The 13,240-nt window shown below is 63.2% G+C and overlaps 7 protein-coding genes across 7 annotated transcripts; 3 read left to right on the top strand and 4 right to left on the bottom strand.

The window, feature by feature from the left end:
- Positions 1-439: 439 nt before the first annotated feature.
- On the bottom strand, positions 440-1,678 carry MICPUN_78713 (predicted protein; the record flags this gene model as incomplete). Its single annotated transcript, XM_002499797.1, has 1 exon — positions 440-1,678. The coding sequence occupies one exon, from the start codon at positions 1,676-1,678 to the stop codon at positions 440-442; it is 1,239 nt and encodes a 412-aa protein (XP_002499843.1).
- Positions 1,679-2,550: 872 nt separating this feature from the next.
- MICPUN_79010 (predicted protein) lies at positions 2,551-3,138 on the top strand (the record flags this gene model as incomplete). Its single annotated transcript, XM_002500281.1, has 1 exon — positions 2,551-3,138. One exon carries the CDS (start codon positions 2,551-2,553, stop codon positions 3,136-3,138), a length of 588 nt encoding a protein of 195 aa, XP_002500327.1.
- Positions 3,139-3,287: 149 nt separating this feature from the next.
- MICPUN_71983 (predicted protein) lies at positions 3,288-4,187 on the bottom strand (the record flags this gene model as incomplete). The annotated part of the gene is made up of 2 exons (XM_002499796.1): positions 3,288-3,842; positions 3,906-4,187. Coding segments are annotated over 2 exons (837 nt in total), but the record flags the coding sequence as incomplete, so codon positions are not given.
- Positions 4,188-5,658: 1,471 nt separating this feature from the next.
- On the top strand, positions 5,659-7,410 carry MICPUN_98627 (predicted protein; the record flags this gene model as incomplete). The annotated part of the gene is made up of 1 exon (XM_002500280.1): positions 5,659-7,410. One exon carries the CDS (start codon positions 5,659-5,661, stop codon positions 7,408-7,410), a length of 1,752 nt encoding a protein of 583 aa, XP_002500326.1.
- A 147-nt stretch (positions 7,411-7,557) lies between these two features.
- Positions 7,558-8,628, bottom strand: MICPUN_98628 (predicted protein; the record flags this gene model as incomplete). The annotated part of the gene is made up of 1 exon (XM_002499795.1): positions 7,558-8,628. One exon carries the CDS (start codon positions 8,626-8,628, stop codon positions 7,561-7,563), a length of 1,068 nt encoding a protein of 355 aa, XP_002499841.1. The 3' UTR covers positions 7,558-7,560.
- Positions 8,629-8,784: 156 nt separating this feature from the next.
- On the top strand, positions 8,785-10,091 carry MICPUN_107637 (hypothetical protein). The gene has a single exon (XM_002500279.1). It carries the CDS (start codon positions 8,800-8,802, stop codon positions 10,000-10,002), a length of 1,203 nt encoding a protein of 400 aa, XP_002500325.1. The 5' UTR covers positions 8,785-8,799; the 3' UTR covers positions 10,003-10,091.
- A 49-nt stretch (positions 10,092-10,140) lies between these two features.
- On the bottom strand, positions 10,141-13,164 carry MICPUN_55629 (cold-shock protein; the record flags this gene model as incomplete). The annotated part of the gene is made up of 1 exon (XM_002499794.1): positions 10,141-13,164. One exon carries the CDS (start codon positions 13,162-13,164, stop codon positions 10,141-10,143), a length of 3,024 nt encoding a protein of 1,007 aa, XP_002499840.1.
- Positions 13,165-13,240: the final 76 nt, after the last annotated feature.

The raw sequence follows: 13,240 nt of genomic DNA, 5'->3' as shown, positions 1-13,240 counted from the left end.
AACCCTAAACCCTAAACCCTAAACCCTAAACCCTAAACCCTAAACCCTAAACCCTAAACCCTAAACCCTAAACCCTAAACCCTAAACCCTAAACCCTAAACCCTAAACCCTAAACCCTAAACCCTAAACCCTAAACCCTAAACCCTAAACCCTAAACCCTAAACCCTAAACCCTAAACCCTAAACCCTAAACCCTAAACCCTAAACCCTAAACCCTAAACCCTAAACCCTAAACCCTAAACCCTAAACCCTAAACCCTAAATCATTAGGGTTTATGAACCCTGTACCCTTGAGAATACCCTCAACAAACCCTTAACCCTGAGGTTACCCTCAAGTGCCGTCGCCGCGAGCGAGGAGAGACGACCGACGAGGCATTGTTCACATCGTGTTACTTACGATCTCTATCGCGCGATACTACGCCTACGCTGAGAAGTGCGCGATCACTCGTCCACCGTCACGCCGTCATCCAGATCCACATCGCAGCCCGCCGCTTCAAGCTCAAGTATCGCAGCCGGCACGCTCGTCAGCTGATTGCTTCTGAGCCTGAACTCCACCAGCGACGTGAGCTGCCCGACCTCCGTTGGCAAGCTCGTCAGCTGATTGCGCTCGAGTTGAAAAATCTCCAGTGATGTGAGCTGCCCGATCTCCGCCGGCACGCTCGTCAGCTGATTGTCGTTGAGGTACAAACCCCACAGCGACGTGAGCTGCCCGATCTCCGCCGGCACACTTGTCAGCCGATTGTCGCCGAGGTACAACTTCTCCAGCGACGTGAGCTGCCCGATCTCCGCCGGCAAACTCGTCAGCTGATTGTAGCTGAGGTATAACTCCGTCATCGCCGTGAGCTGCCCGATCTCCAACGGCACGCTCGTCAGCTGATTGCCGCTGAGATCCAACCTCTCCAGCGACCTGAGCTGCCGAATCTCCGCCGGCACGCTCGTCAGCTGATTGCTGCTGAGGCGCAACAACTCCAGCGACGTGAGCTGCCCGATCTCAGCCGGCACACTCGTCAGCTGATTGCCGTAGAGGCCCAACCACGTCAGCGACGTGAGCTGCCCGATATCCGCCGGCACGCTCGTCAGCCGATTGTCGTCGAGGTACAACTCCCCCAGCGACGTGAGCCGCCAGAACTCCGCCGGCACGTTCGTCAGCTGATTTTTGGTGAGGTTCAGCTTCACCAGTGACGTGAGCTGCCCGATCTCTGCCGGCACGTTCGTCAGCTGATTTTCGGTGAGGTTCAGCTCCGTCAGCGCCGTGAGCTGCCCGATCTCCGCCGGCAGGCTCGTCAACTGATTGCTGCCGAGGTGCAAGTACGTCAGCGACGTGAGCTGCCCAATCTCCTCCGGCACGCTCGTCAGCTTATTGCCCCAGAGCCACAACTCAATCAGCGCCGCGAACTGTCCAATCTCCGCCGGCACGCTCGTCAGCCGATTGCCGTGAAGCCACAACCTCTCAAGCGAGGTGAGCTGCCCGATATCCGCCGGCACGCTCGTCAGCTGATTGCCGGTGAGGCACAACTCCCTCAGCGACGTGAGCTGCCCGATCTCCGCCGGCAAGAGCGTCAGCGCATTACGGGCAACGTTTAACTCCCTTAGCGCAGTCAGGCGCCCAACCTCAGCCGGCACCGCTCCGGTCAGGCCACAATCTGCCAACGCGAGCTCCACCACCCGGCCGTTTTCCATCGCCACCCTTTCCCAATCCTCCGGTTGCTCGTCCTCCGGCCACCTCTCCTGCAGTTCGGGGTCCATCGCCCGCCATGTCCGGAGCACTCCGGCGTCATCCCATTCCACCATGTGCGTCCCATCATCCTTCGACGGCTCCGGAAGCTCACGACTGTCCCACCCGTCGGGCGTCACGTCCGGGTGCTTGTCCAGCCAAGCCTGCACCACGTTTCGCATCGCCCAGATCGTCATCACCTTCGTGCTGCTCAGGGCGCGACGCGTGAGCGGGTCCTTGGCCCCGTTGCGCTCAAAGTGCGACAAGATGGCGCTCCTCTCGTACGTGTGTCCAGAGTCGACCACCATCACCGGGTCGCGGAACATGACTCGAGTGATGGGGCACAAGAGCACCTCGGGCTCGGCGTCGAGATCTGCGAGATCTGCGTCGGGGGCGTCGGGCACGTCGCCCCGTGCGCCCGCGGAACGCCGGGTTCGCACACCTTGGGTCGTGTTTCCGGATGCTGGCTGCGACGCGGCGGACGTCTTGCGCCGCTTGGAGGGCGCCATCGAACGAACGTCCGGAGTTGCCCCTGGCTGCGCGCCCTGCAACACTGTGAGATATGCGATCAGATTGTGCCAGAACACATCACTGGCTCGGCGCGCGGTTCATCATGTCGAGCTCGTTCACCTCCATCGTCGGATCGCATCGACTCGTCCATAGGTCGAGGTCGAGTCACCGACGCCCCGGGGTCGGAACCGTGCGCGTGCGCGCTGGCGGCGGAGCGGGCGGACCGGGCGGTTTCTTCGGGAAGCTTTTCAGAGGCGAGCTTGGTGTGAGCGCGCCTGAGGGCTTTCCCGGCGCTTCGTTCACGGGTCAGGAGAGCAAAGAGTGCTCCATGCTGCGGCAAAAGGTCCTTAAGGGCACCGTCCTTGCGAACCGGAAGCTCATCCTCGCGTACGATGCCGAGACGGACGGCTGGAACGCAGGGGCGTTTCACCTCAAAGTAGACAATCAAGGCCCGGCAATCCTCATCGCTAAGACGAAGCGGGGTGGGTACTTTGGGGCGTTCAACCCGCTCGGGTGGGCATCGCGGGAGGACTACAGGGACGCGTTCAACGCGTTCCTGGTCAAGTGGCCCAAGAAAAACTCGACAGAGGGGGAACCTTTCATCTTGGAGAAGGTTGGAGGATCAGGCGCTGCGATATTCGACTTTGGCGCCGAAGGTCCAATCTTCGGTGCCGACGCTTTGAAGATTCCGTTGGGAAGGGCGCCATCGATGGGTTCATCGTACGCGGCGATAGGCGGTTCATCCCTGTTCGGTGGTGGCAAGGAGATCAAGACGGCAAAGTCGAGGCTGGGTTCGGCGTACGCGTCGCCGCCGGATGATACGAACTCGCTCTTCGGCCCGGGGGAGAAGTTCGAAGCAGAGCTCGTGGAGTTGCGCGTTTACACGGGTCAGGGTTTAGACGGCTTCTACGCTTAGTACCACCCTAGCCGCGAAGCGAAGTGCGAGAGAAGTCGCGGGTCGCTCGCAGCCATCACGCCGTCTACGTTTCCCGGAGACGACTGGACTTTGCTGGAGTAGTCGTACGATTGCCCGTCGGTCCCGCTGACGAGCCATGCGCCGTGGTGCGCTCGCAGAAGCGCCTCGCCCGCGCACGTGTCCCAACGCTTCGTTCCTTTCTGTGGAAACACCCACGCGTCAACCCGCCCATCGAGGATCAACGCGACTTTCCCACCCGCGCCTCCCGCTCGCACCACCTCCGCCGGGGTGAGCAAGTCGATCGCTCGCTCAATCGCGGGCCCCGGGTGCGACCTCGTCGTGGCGACCCTGAGGTTAGCGGGATCGGCGACGGGGAGCCTTGGGACGCGACGCGCGAGGGAGACGTCCCTTCCAGGACTGGACCACACGCCCATGTTGTATCCGCCCCACAGAGTCCTTCCCCTGCATGTCGGATCCGAGCTTGGCCCGCCGTCGTGATCGACAAACGGCTGGTGGATGACGCCAGCCACGGGCACGCCTCCCACGGAGATCCCCATGAGAACAGTGACTCCGGACCAGTGATCGGGACCCTCGACGTACTCTCGCGTTCCGTCCAAGGGATCGACCCAGACGCAAACGTCGTCGGACTTCGCCTCCGCACTCGGCGGGACGTGAAGCTCGATTGGCTTGACGAGTTCAGCAGCCTCGTTGACAACTTCGACCGAAATCGCCTCGTCGTCTTCGTCAATCGTCCCATCCGCGTTGACAGATCCCGCCTCTGTCAGCGCGCCTTCGAGTGACTCTTCTCCGAGAACCTTGACCCGATCGCCGAACTTGCTCCTCAGCGTCGCGACGATGAGGCGTTCCGCTCTTCTATCTGCCTGCGTCTGAGGATCGATTGCCTTGTTGTCGGCCCCCTGCTTTCCGCTCTTGTCCTTAACTTGACCGAGGCTTCCTCCCGCGGCTACTGATCGAACGATGTCGCCAGCCTCATCAGCGAGTGCCACGCACACCCCGAGCACCTCGGACACGAGAGATGGCGTCGATGCCCGTTTCGAGTGGAGTTCGATGTAGCTGGTCAAAGTCACATTGGCATCCGCCATCTGCCTTTGCAGGTGCCACCGACTCCGCTTGTGCATGCCTTGGTTGTGAGCGTTGGCGTTTTGTTGCAACGTCGCCGGGGTCACCGTGCCCCACATGGCGCCCATCGTGAACCGCGTGTAATCGACATGGTGCAACACGAAGTAGGATTCTAACTTGTCCAAGGTGAACGCATCCGCCGCCGCGACCGCCTCGGGACTTCCACGCGCGCGAAGAGCCTTGGTCAGCTCGTCGTGGTACACCTTGATGAAACGTTCCTTCTCCGCGAGCACCTCCTCTGACGCGCTGGTGCAAAAGTAGTAGGCGAGATCTCGCGCCGGTGATCCGAGGCCGCACCATTGAAAGTCAATCATCTTCATCGCACCGCTGGCCACGTCCCTGATGATGTTTGCCGCCTTGAAGTCGCCGTGGACAACAGTCTCAGATGACGACGAGGAGGTCAACCGATGCAGTGCGTGCGCGTAGCGCCTCAGATTTCTCCCGAGCTCGCCAATCCTGCAAGCGGCAACCAAGCCGTCGGGATCATCGTCACGGAAGGCTTCGCAGAGCGCCTCGAAGTGGCTCTCAATTCTGTCAAGGTCGGCCGCGCGCTTGTCCAGGGTCCAATACCCTCCGAGCGGCCAAAACTCTGGTGGCAACGGTGGTGAATCTGGGAGTCCTCTCCACCATTTGGCGTGGAACCGCGCCAGCATCTCGAGCGCGTCCGTCGCGTCGACTGCGTTCATGCCGAGCGATCGACTCGGTGTTGATTTTCCGAGGTCTTGCGCGACGATTGTGAACGTGTCACCCGAGCTCTCCCCTTCGGCAAAGAGCACCCCGGGCACATCGCCGGGGGTTTCGACACAACCGGTGATCTCGTCCACGCGCGGGCACAGCGCGTAGAATGCGCACTCGCACGCGTACGAGCGCCGCGTCCGCTCTCTGTGCTCGGCATCCCGATACTTCACCTTCGAAATGTCGACGTGCTTGAAGACAAACGAGGCGGCTTCTTCGTTCCGTCGCAGCCGGAAGGGAACCACGAAAGCGTTCGCCTGTGTTATCAATCTCGACGCGTCGACGGCGATGTCCTTGGCGTCGACCGTCTGCAGCTTCGACGCGAGGGTCTCAGCCACGAACCCCACTGAGCACTCCGCCATCCTTGGCGTCGACCGTCTGCAGCTTCGACGCGAGGGTCTCCGCCACGAACCCCGCTGAGCACTCCGCCACCGACGCGCGCGGTTGATGATTATTCACGGTGGCAGGATACTTGTACGGCAACAGAAATCGCGCGCGACACGCTGCGCAGCGAGAGGACCGGGAGAAGGACGAGCGTTTTTTCTTCACCCCCGACTCCGCAGGCGACACTCGGACACCGCGCAACACCTGACGCCGCACGCTTCCCGAGCTCCCCCAAACATCAGAGCTCGAGCATTTACCGCGATGGCCCGAGAGGCTTTCGCTTCGGGTACGACGGCGATGGGTCCCGATGTCAACGACCCCTTCGAGATCCTCGGCGTCAGGCGAGATCGAGCGAGAAAGATCGCGCCCGAAGATCTGAGAGCTGCGTTCCGACAGCGCGCAAAGGAGGCGCATCCGGACAAGGGTGGCGACGCAGATTCGTTCCAAAGGCTCAAAAAGGCGTTTGACGATGCCCTCGCGGAGCTGAGCGCGACGGTGGCGGCCAAGGGTTCGGCACCGCAATACGACTGGCGCAGGGGCAGGACCGCCGAAAACGCCCGTCCGGCTCCCAAGACGACGACGTCAACGCCGCGCGAGCGCCCCTCCGCTCCGGTCCCACGGCGGGACCAGAAGGTCAGTTCACGGACCTCCCATCGAGGCACCAATCTCGAGGCACCTCGTTTGGTCCTCTCTGGATGCGCGGTGGACGGGGCTTCGTCCCCCGTCGTCTCCGTCGCGACGTCACCGGGTGGGAACTTCGTGGCAACCGCGTCGCTGGGCGGCGGCGTGCGACTCTTCGACTCGCGCACGGGCGTGATGCTGGGCGCGTACACGCGCGAGTGCAAAGCGGCCAAAGCGAGTTCTTCTCGTTCGGGTATGGTTCGAGGCGCGGTCGGGGTGTGGTTCGGACCGTGCGGCATGCCACTCGTCGCCGCGTTTGCCGACGGGTCGCTCGCGGCGTGGAGAATCAACTGCGACGAATCCAGGCATCTCCGATCCCCCGTCGAACTGCTCGGACACACGCATCGGGTCACGGCCGCGTGCTTCGCGGACTCCAACGTCCTGTGCACGGCGTCGGCAGACTCCACCGCGCGGGTCTGGAACCTGGCCGAGATGTGGAACTCTCGCGAAGTGACGAGCGTCGAACTCGTGGGTCACGACGGGGCGCTCACGTGCTGCGCCGTGTCGAGCGGGGGCGACGGTCTCCCTAAGCTTCTGGCGACTTGCGATGCGCGCGGCGCATTCTGCGTGTGGTCCATGGGGAGCGATTTCAAAAAGTTGTATCGCGTTCGTTGGAACGCCGGCGGATGCGAGCGCAGCAATGCGGGCGGATTTGACGACGGCATCGTGAAGTGCTTGTGGATGCCCAGGAGCAACGATTCCGAATATTTGGCGACGGCGCACGTCATGCCGCAGCATAACAGCAGCAGGGTGCTGGTGTGGCGAGTTCCCCCGCGGGACGCGCACGGTCGGAAAGGCCGGGACATAACCGGGTACGCGAGGGAATTCCCGGGAAAAGGGAGAGAGCTCCCAGGCAGAATCACGGACATGGTCTTAGCGGCGCAGCCGACGACCAAGTCAGTCTCATCCAAGCGCGATTCCGGTTCATCCGATGAAGATTCATCGGATGACGACGACGACGGTTTTCTCAAAGACGGCGTCCTCGTGCTGAGCGGATCGGGCGGCTGGATCAGGGGCACGACGTGCATGGACGGGAAGACCATGTCCCCGCTGTGGAGCCTCACCGACGAACACTCCACGCTCGGGTCGATGCACGCGGTGCACAGGGTGGCTGTCGCTCCGTCTGGTGCCCGGTTCGCTTCGGGCGGAGAGGACGGGACGGTGCGCGTGTGGGACTCCGAGGATGCGACGGCGATGGGCACGTTCGGTCACGTTTCCGAGAATAGGGGACGCGTGTGGTCCATCGCTTGGAGCGAGGACGAGTCGTTCCTGCTGGTCGGCTACGCCGGCGGAACCGCGGCTTTGTGGAACGTGCCCATCGAAATGAGATAAAATGATAAACAACGACTGTCCTCAAATCCGACGACGTGATGAAGGTCTTAATTAATGCGCGCGCGCTAGCTTGCTTTGTCGCGTCGAGGGGTACCACCCACCCTCCTATATAATCCTCCTAATCTTAGCTGCTGGATCACTCTCAGTTCATCACATGATATCGGCCATCTTGGTGTACACGAAGATCTGGTCGAGATCCTTACCCACCCTCACGATTCTCACCGCGTCGTCGACGTACGTAACCGTCGCCTCCGCCTCGACGGCGCCGCCCGCCACGGAGCTCATCAGCTCAGAGGTTGGCACCACGATCTGGTCCAGGATCGCGCCGCCCACGTTGCTATTCCTGACTCGGGTGGTCCTCGGGGTGACCAGCAGGACGTCTCCGGCGCCGTCCGGCTTGACGGTGACGTTTGCGGTTGAAACCACCGTTCCGCTGACGCCCGACGCGACGGCGAAGAACGGGTCGAAGATCCTCATCTCCACCTCGCTCACCATCTCCTCGCTCTCGAGACTGACCGTCTGGGAGATGACGCCGAAGGGACCCCTGGTACCCGCCACGGGCAGACCCGCGGTGAATTTGAAGAGCTGCGACGCGAGATCTTCGCCGCCCGGGAGCATCTTTTGGAACCCCCAGAAGAACGGCGACGACCTGAACGCCTCGACGGAGGCGTACACCAGCGCCCACTCGCCGTTGATCTTCCTCGCGGGCTCCTCCGTTGGATTCATGAACTCCAGTTCGGTGATGATGTCCTCCATGGTCGCCTTGGCGTCGCGGCTCGCCTGCTGGCCCCGGCTGGAAGCCGCGGCGAGACCGAGAAGCTTGCGAATGAGCCTCGATCGCTCCTCCGCGTCGGGATCTTCCTCCTCCTCCGACTCCCAGGCCGAGGGGGCGGGAGCGGGAGGGGGCGGCGCGGGAGACTCAGCCTTTGGCTCCTCCTTCTTCGGCTCCTCCTTCTTCGGGGACACGACCTCGGGCTTGGACGCCGCCTCGGTAGTCTCCTTCATGAGGTCCTCCTCGGTGTACGTCATGGGCTCGGAAGAGGCCGAGCCGTCGCCCTCGTCGATGCTGAGCGCGCGCGGCGCGACGAGCGAAGCCGGGCGAGCTGATCGGGGCTTGGCTGCGATGGCGGGCGCGATCGCCGCTCGCCGAGTGGAGATCGAGACGCGAGAGGGCGCGCTGGGGCGCACATGCGCGCGGGTGGACGCGACGAGCGCCATGCGGTGCGGTGCGGGACGCGTGTTCTGGCGAGCGACGTGGGCCACTCGTCTGCTCGTGCGACGGTGACGCATCAGTCAGTCACAGCAGTCGATCCCACTGCCCGTGTAGGGTGCCCAAATACTTTCAGATCGGGGGTAACATCGCAGACCGCGAGAACCAAAGCGCCAGGCATGAAGCTCGTGGTTGCGACGGAGGATGACCAGATCGTGAACGTGGAGGTGGACCCTGGCACGGAGGTCGAGAACCTCAAGGCGATCCTCCAGGCGGAGACGGACGTACCGACGGGGGACCAGATCCTCATGGCCGGTGGGAAAGTCGTCCAGTCCGGGACGCTCTCGGGTAACGGGCTCGGGGACAACGACGTCGTCATGCTCATAAAGAAGCAAGCCGCGGGAGCCGGCGCGGGAGCCGGTGCGAGTGGAGGCAACCCGCTCGCGGTCAACCCCAGCGACGGTTCCGCGGTGAACCCCGGAGAGTACATCAGGTTTCTTAAAGGGGACGCCGCGCAGCTTTCGCAAATCGCCCAGGTGCTTCCAGAGCTGCACAGCGCGGTCATGAGGGACGACCACGCGGAGTTCCAGAAAATCTTGCGTCTGCTTCACCAGAAGAAGATGGAGCAGGAGGCGAGGAGGAAGGCGGAGATTGACCTGCTGAACGCGGACCCGTTCGACATGGAGGCTCAGAGGAAGATCCAGGAGATGATTGACCAGAGCAACGTCAACGAGAACTACGAGATGGCGATGGAGAACACCCCCGAGGCGTTCGGCAGCGTGATCATGCTGTACGTGGACATGGAGGTGAACGGGCACCCTCTCAAGGCTTTCGTCGATAGCGGTGCGCAGATGACGATCATGTCCCTGGGTTGCGCGCAACGCCTGGGCCTGGAGCGTCTGATTGACAAACGGTGGCAGGGAGTCGCCAAGGGCGTGGGAACGCAGAAGATCATCGGCCGCGTGCACCAGGCGCCCATCAAGGTGGCGGATAAACATCTCGCGTGTGCCATCACCGTGCTGGAGAAGGAGCAGGACATGGACTTTCTCCTCGGCCTGGACATGCTCAAGAGGCACCAGTGCTGCATCGACCTGGAAAAGAACGAGCTTCGCGTCGGCTCCGCGGGCGTGTCGTTGCCCTTTCTCGGCGAGGCTGACCTCCCCGCGCACGCGAGGCCCCAGAACTTCGAGGAGCAGCCGCCCACCCCTACCCCCGCCGGTGGTGGTGCCGGTGCGGATGCCGCCCCCGCGGCGGCTGGAGGAAACGACGCGAAGATTGCCAAGCTCATGGAGCTCGGGTTCCCGAAGGAGCAGTGCGAGCAGGCGCTGTCCGCGGCGGGCGGTAACGAGGAGCACGCCGCGGCCATCTTGTTCGGCGGGTGACTTCGACGATGACTTCGACGACGCTGTAAGGGTTATGATGCGTAAACAATCCGTGTACCTCTTAATAAAAGTTCGACAACATCAATCACAGTCAGTTCCGGTGGTTTCTTCGTCACACCTCTCATGATGAACGCCTACTTACGCGTCCTCCGTCTGCGCCGCCGTCAGTTGGACGTCGTCGCCGTTCCCTCCGGCGGGTGGGACAAAAGCCTGCGCGGTGAGCTTGAGCTTGGACACCGCCGCGGCCGCAGCCTCCGCGAGACCCTTCCCGCGTCCCATGGCGAAACCCTTGGTTCCGTCCGGTCCCTTGGCGTTGATGAACGTGGTCGCCGCGGTGAACACCGTGCTCGCGGGTCTCTCGCCGTCCGAATCCGTCCCGCCAGAATGGAGGTTGGTGGACGAGCCGCTCAGCTTGGTGTTGGTGAACTTGGGGCGCTCGGGCTTGGGCGCCTCCTTGGTTCGAACCACCTTGCGCGCCGCGGGTTCCTTGGACGAGCTCCCGGCCGCCGGCAGGGAGACGGAATACTCCACCTCGTCCCCCTCGGCGAGCGTGACGTTGCCCTCAACCTCGGAGCCGTGGAAAAAGACGCGCATGACGCCGCGCTTGGCGGCGTCCTTTCGGGACCTCTTCTCGAGGCCCTCCGATGGACCCCTGAGCTGGACGAGCTTGATCCTACCGTCGCCGCCCTGAACATCGGAGAGGGTGGAGTGAACCCCGGTGACCTCGATGTACTCCTCGGGTCGCTCCTCGGGCTCATCCTCCGAGTCGGAGTCGCCCGAGTCGACCGGGACGATGGCGTCGGGATCGTCGTGCTCGAGAAATCCGTACGATCCCTGAGACTTGACCGCCGCGACCACGCCGGTGAATCTGATCACGGTCACCTCCGTCGCGGACCTCACGTTCGAGCGCTTGTCCGTCCTGACCTTGAACGAGACCATGTCGCCCGGTCGGGGGTTCACCTTGGCGTCCTTCAAGCCGCGGCGGTCGTACCTGAGCGCGATTTTACGTTTCGTCGCCGCCGCCGGCTTGGCCGCGTCCTCCTCCTTCTCATTGGCCGATTCACCCTCCTTCTCCTCGTCGACGTCACCCTCCATCGCGTCGTCCTTCGGTAGCTCGGTGTCTTTCTTGCCCGTCTTGGCCTGGTGCGGGGGGAACTCCTCGTCGTCGTCCCCAACCTCAAACTCCAGGGTTCCGGTGGGCGACGGGGACCCGCTCTTCTCGTACGACCCGGATCGGTGACCGAACATGAGCTTATCCCTGCACCAACCCCTGCGCTCACCCTCGGAGACGGTCTCGAACACCGCGCTGCCCTTGGGTGCGGGTTCGACCATGACCGCGCACATCTGGCGCTCGTTCCTTCCCCCGCCCCGGCCGCCCCGGCCGCCCCCGCCCGACTCACCTTCCTTGCACACAAACCGAACCTCCTGGCCGACGCTCACCGCGTCCTCGCCCCCTTTAACCTCCGTGAAGTGGAAGAAGAGGTCCTGCGTGCGATCGCAGCACTTGATGAACCCGAAGGAAGCCTTCATGATCACCACGACGCCGTACTCGAACCCGTCGTCCGCGGAATCTCCCGCGCCGCCGCCGCCGCCGCCCTCCTTCTTCCCCCACCTGTCGGCGTCGCTCGGGTTGCTCTTGGCGTTGACCGCGGCGACGGCCTCGCGCTCCTCGCGCTCGACCGACCTGGCCCGATCCTCGGCGTCCCTTGTGGCGCCCACGTCCACCGCCGTGGGCTTACCCGACCTTCCGTCGTTACCGCCGCGGAACCAGACGGCGTCGCCCACGCGCAGGTCGTCCTCGCGGGTCTGTCGGTCCAGGTTGGTGTAGTGGAAGAACAGGCTCGGGGGCCTCCTGCCGCCGGACTCATCCCCGGACTTGATCGCCTCGAGCCTCGCGCCCACCTTGCGGATGAAACCGTACGATTGGGTGAGCTTCTCGATGCGACCGAGCGTTCGTCCCTCGGCGTCGGTGACGGCGTGCGACGACGCGTTGGCGGACGAGCCGTCCTTCTTGTCGTCTTTTCGGTCGTCAGAATCTGTTTGGCGCCGGGAGAGCCTGATGCGATCGGGCCTGCGCCTGCCGTCGAACCTGTTTTCGATGACGTCGAACACGACGGTGTCGCCAACCTTGAGCCTGGGGCACGAATCGTCCAGGTCCGCGCCCTCGAACTCGATGCTCCTCTCCCTGGGCGGCGCCTCGGCCGGTGAGGGTTCGGGGTCTTTTTTGGCTTTGGCGGGAGCGGGCGGCGCCGGTCCGCCGCCGAGCGCGGGAAACTCGTCGTCGTCGACCACTGGTTTGTCGTCGTCGCTCGGCTTGTTCTGCGGGTGCATGAACGAGATTCTCCCGCCGTAGGAGTCCATCTTGGTCCGGCCCCGCAGGCCCCGGACCACCTTTCCCACCAGGCTCTCGTCCACCACGACGGGCCTGCGATCTTCCTCGGACAGCCTCTGCACCATGAGCGCGTTGGCCTTGCCGTCCTTATCCCTCGGCCCCGCCCCCGGGACCGCCTCGCGCACCACGAACTTGACCTCGTCGTTCACGCGGAGGTCGTCGATGCCGTTACGCTCCAGAACCTCGGATGCGTGGAAGAACAGATCGGGTCCGTTCCTGCTGAGCGTACGCACGAAGCCGAACGAGTCCCTCACCGTCTTGACCACGCCAAACTCGAACTCGCCGCGGTTCCCGTCCGGAGAGCGTGACCTAGGGGCGGGCGCGGGGCGGGGGATCCTCCCGCCGCCCGTCGAACCGTGCCGGTCGTAGTCCGGGTCGTCCCGATCAGATCCGCGAGCGGGGTGGTGCCGCCTCCCGCCGCCGTGCGAACGATCGGGCGGGGGCGCGCGACCTGGATCGTGACGCGCGTAGCTCGGAGCTGGTATTCTGTCCGGGTCGCTCATCGTGTTGTGGATCGAAAAGTTGGGTAAATCGCGGCGTCGTCCAGCCTTGGTGCTGCACGAGAGGCGCGCGACGAGGGTGTGACGGTCGATCCGACCGGCCGTCTTTCCCAACTCTGGTCGTTGACTGATTCCTAACTGATGTACCGTTCTGGAATCATCTGTTTGCCGTAAACGACGCCAAAAAATCGCGCGTTCCCTGAGTGTTTGCGTGTGCAGTACGATCGGGAAATGGCAAATGCCGCATCCAAAATCGCCTCCGACAGCCATCAGCTTTTCGCAAGTTCCCCCCGAGACTTGGCTTTTCCCGTCACCGGATACCGGCTAGAAGCGCGCGGACCAGGCC

The sequence above is a fragment of the Micromonas commoda genome, chromosome 2 (genome assembly GCF_000090985.2).
Source record: "Micromonas commoda chromosome 2, complete sequence".
Taxonomy (NCBI): domain Eukaryota; kingdom Viridiplantae; phylum Chlorophyta; class Mamiellophyceae; order Mamiellales; family Mamiellaceae; genus Micromonas; species Micromonas commoda.
This window is presented reverse-complemented; position numbering and strand designations above follow the sequence as displayed.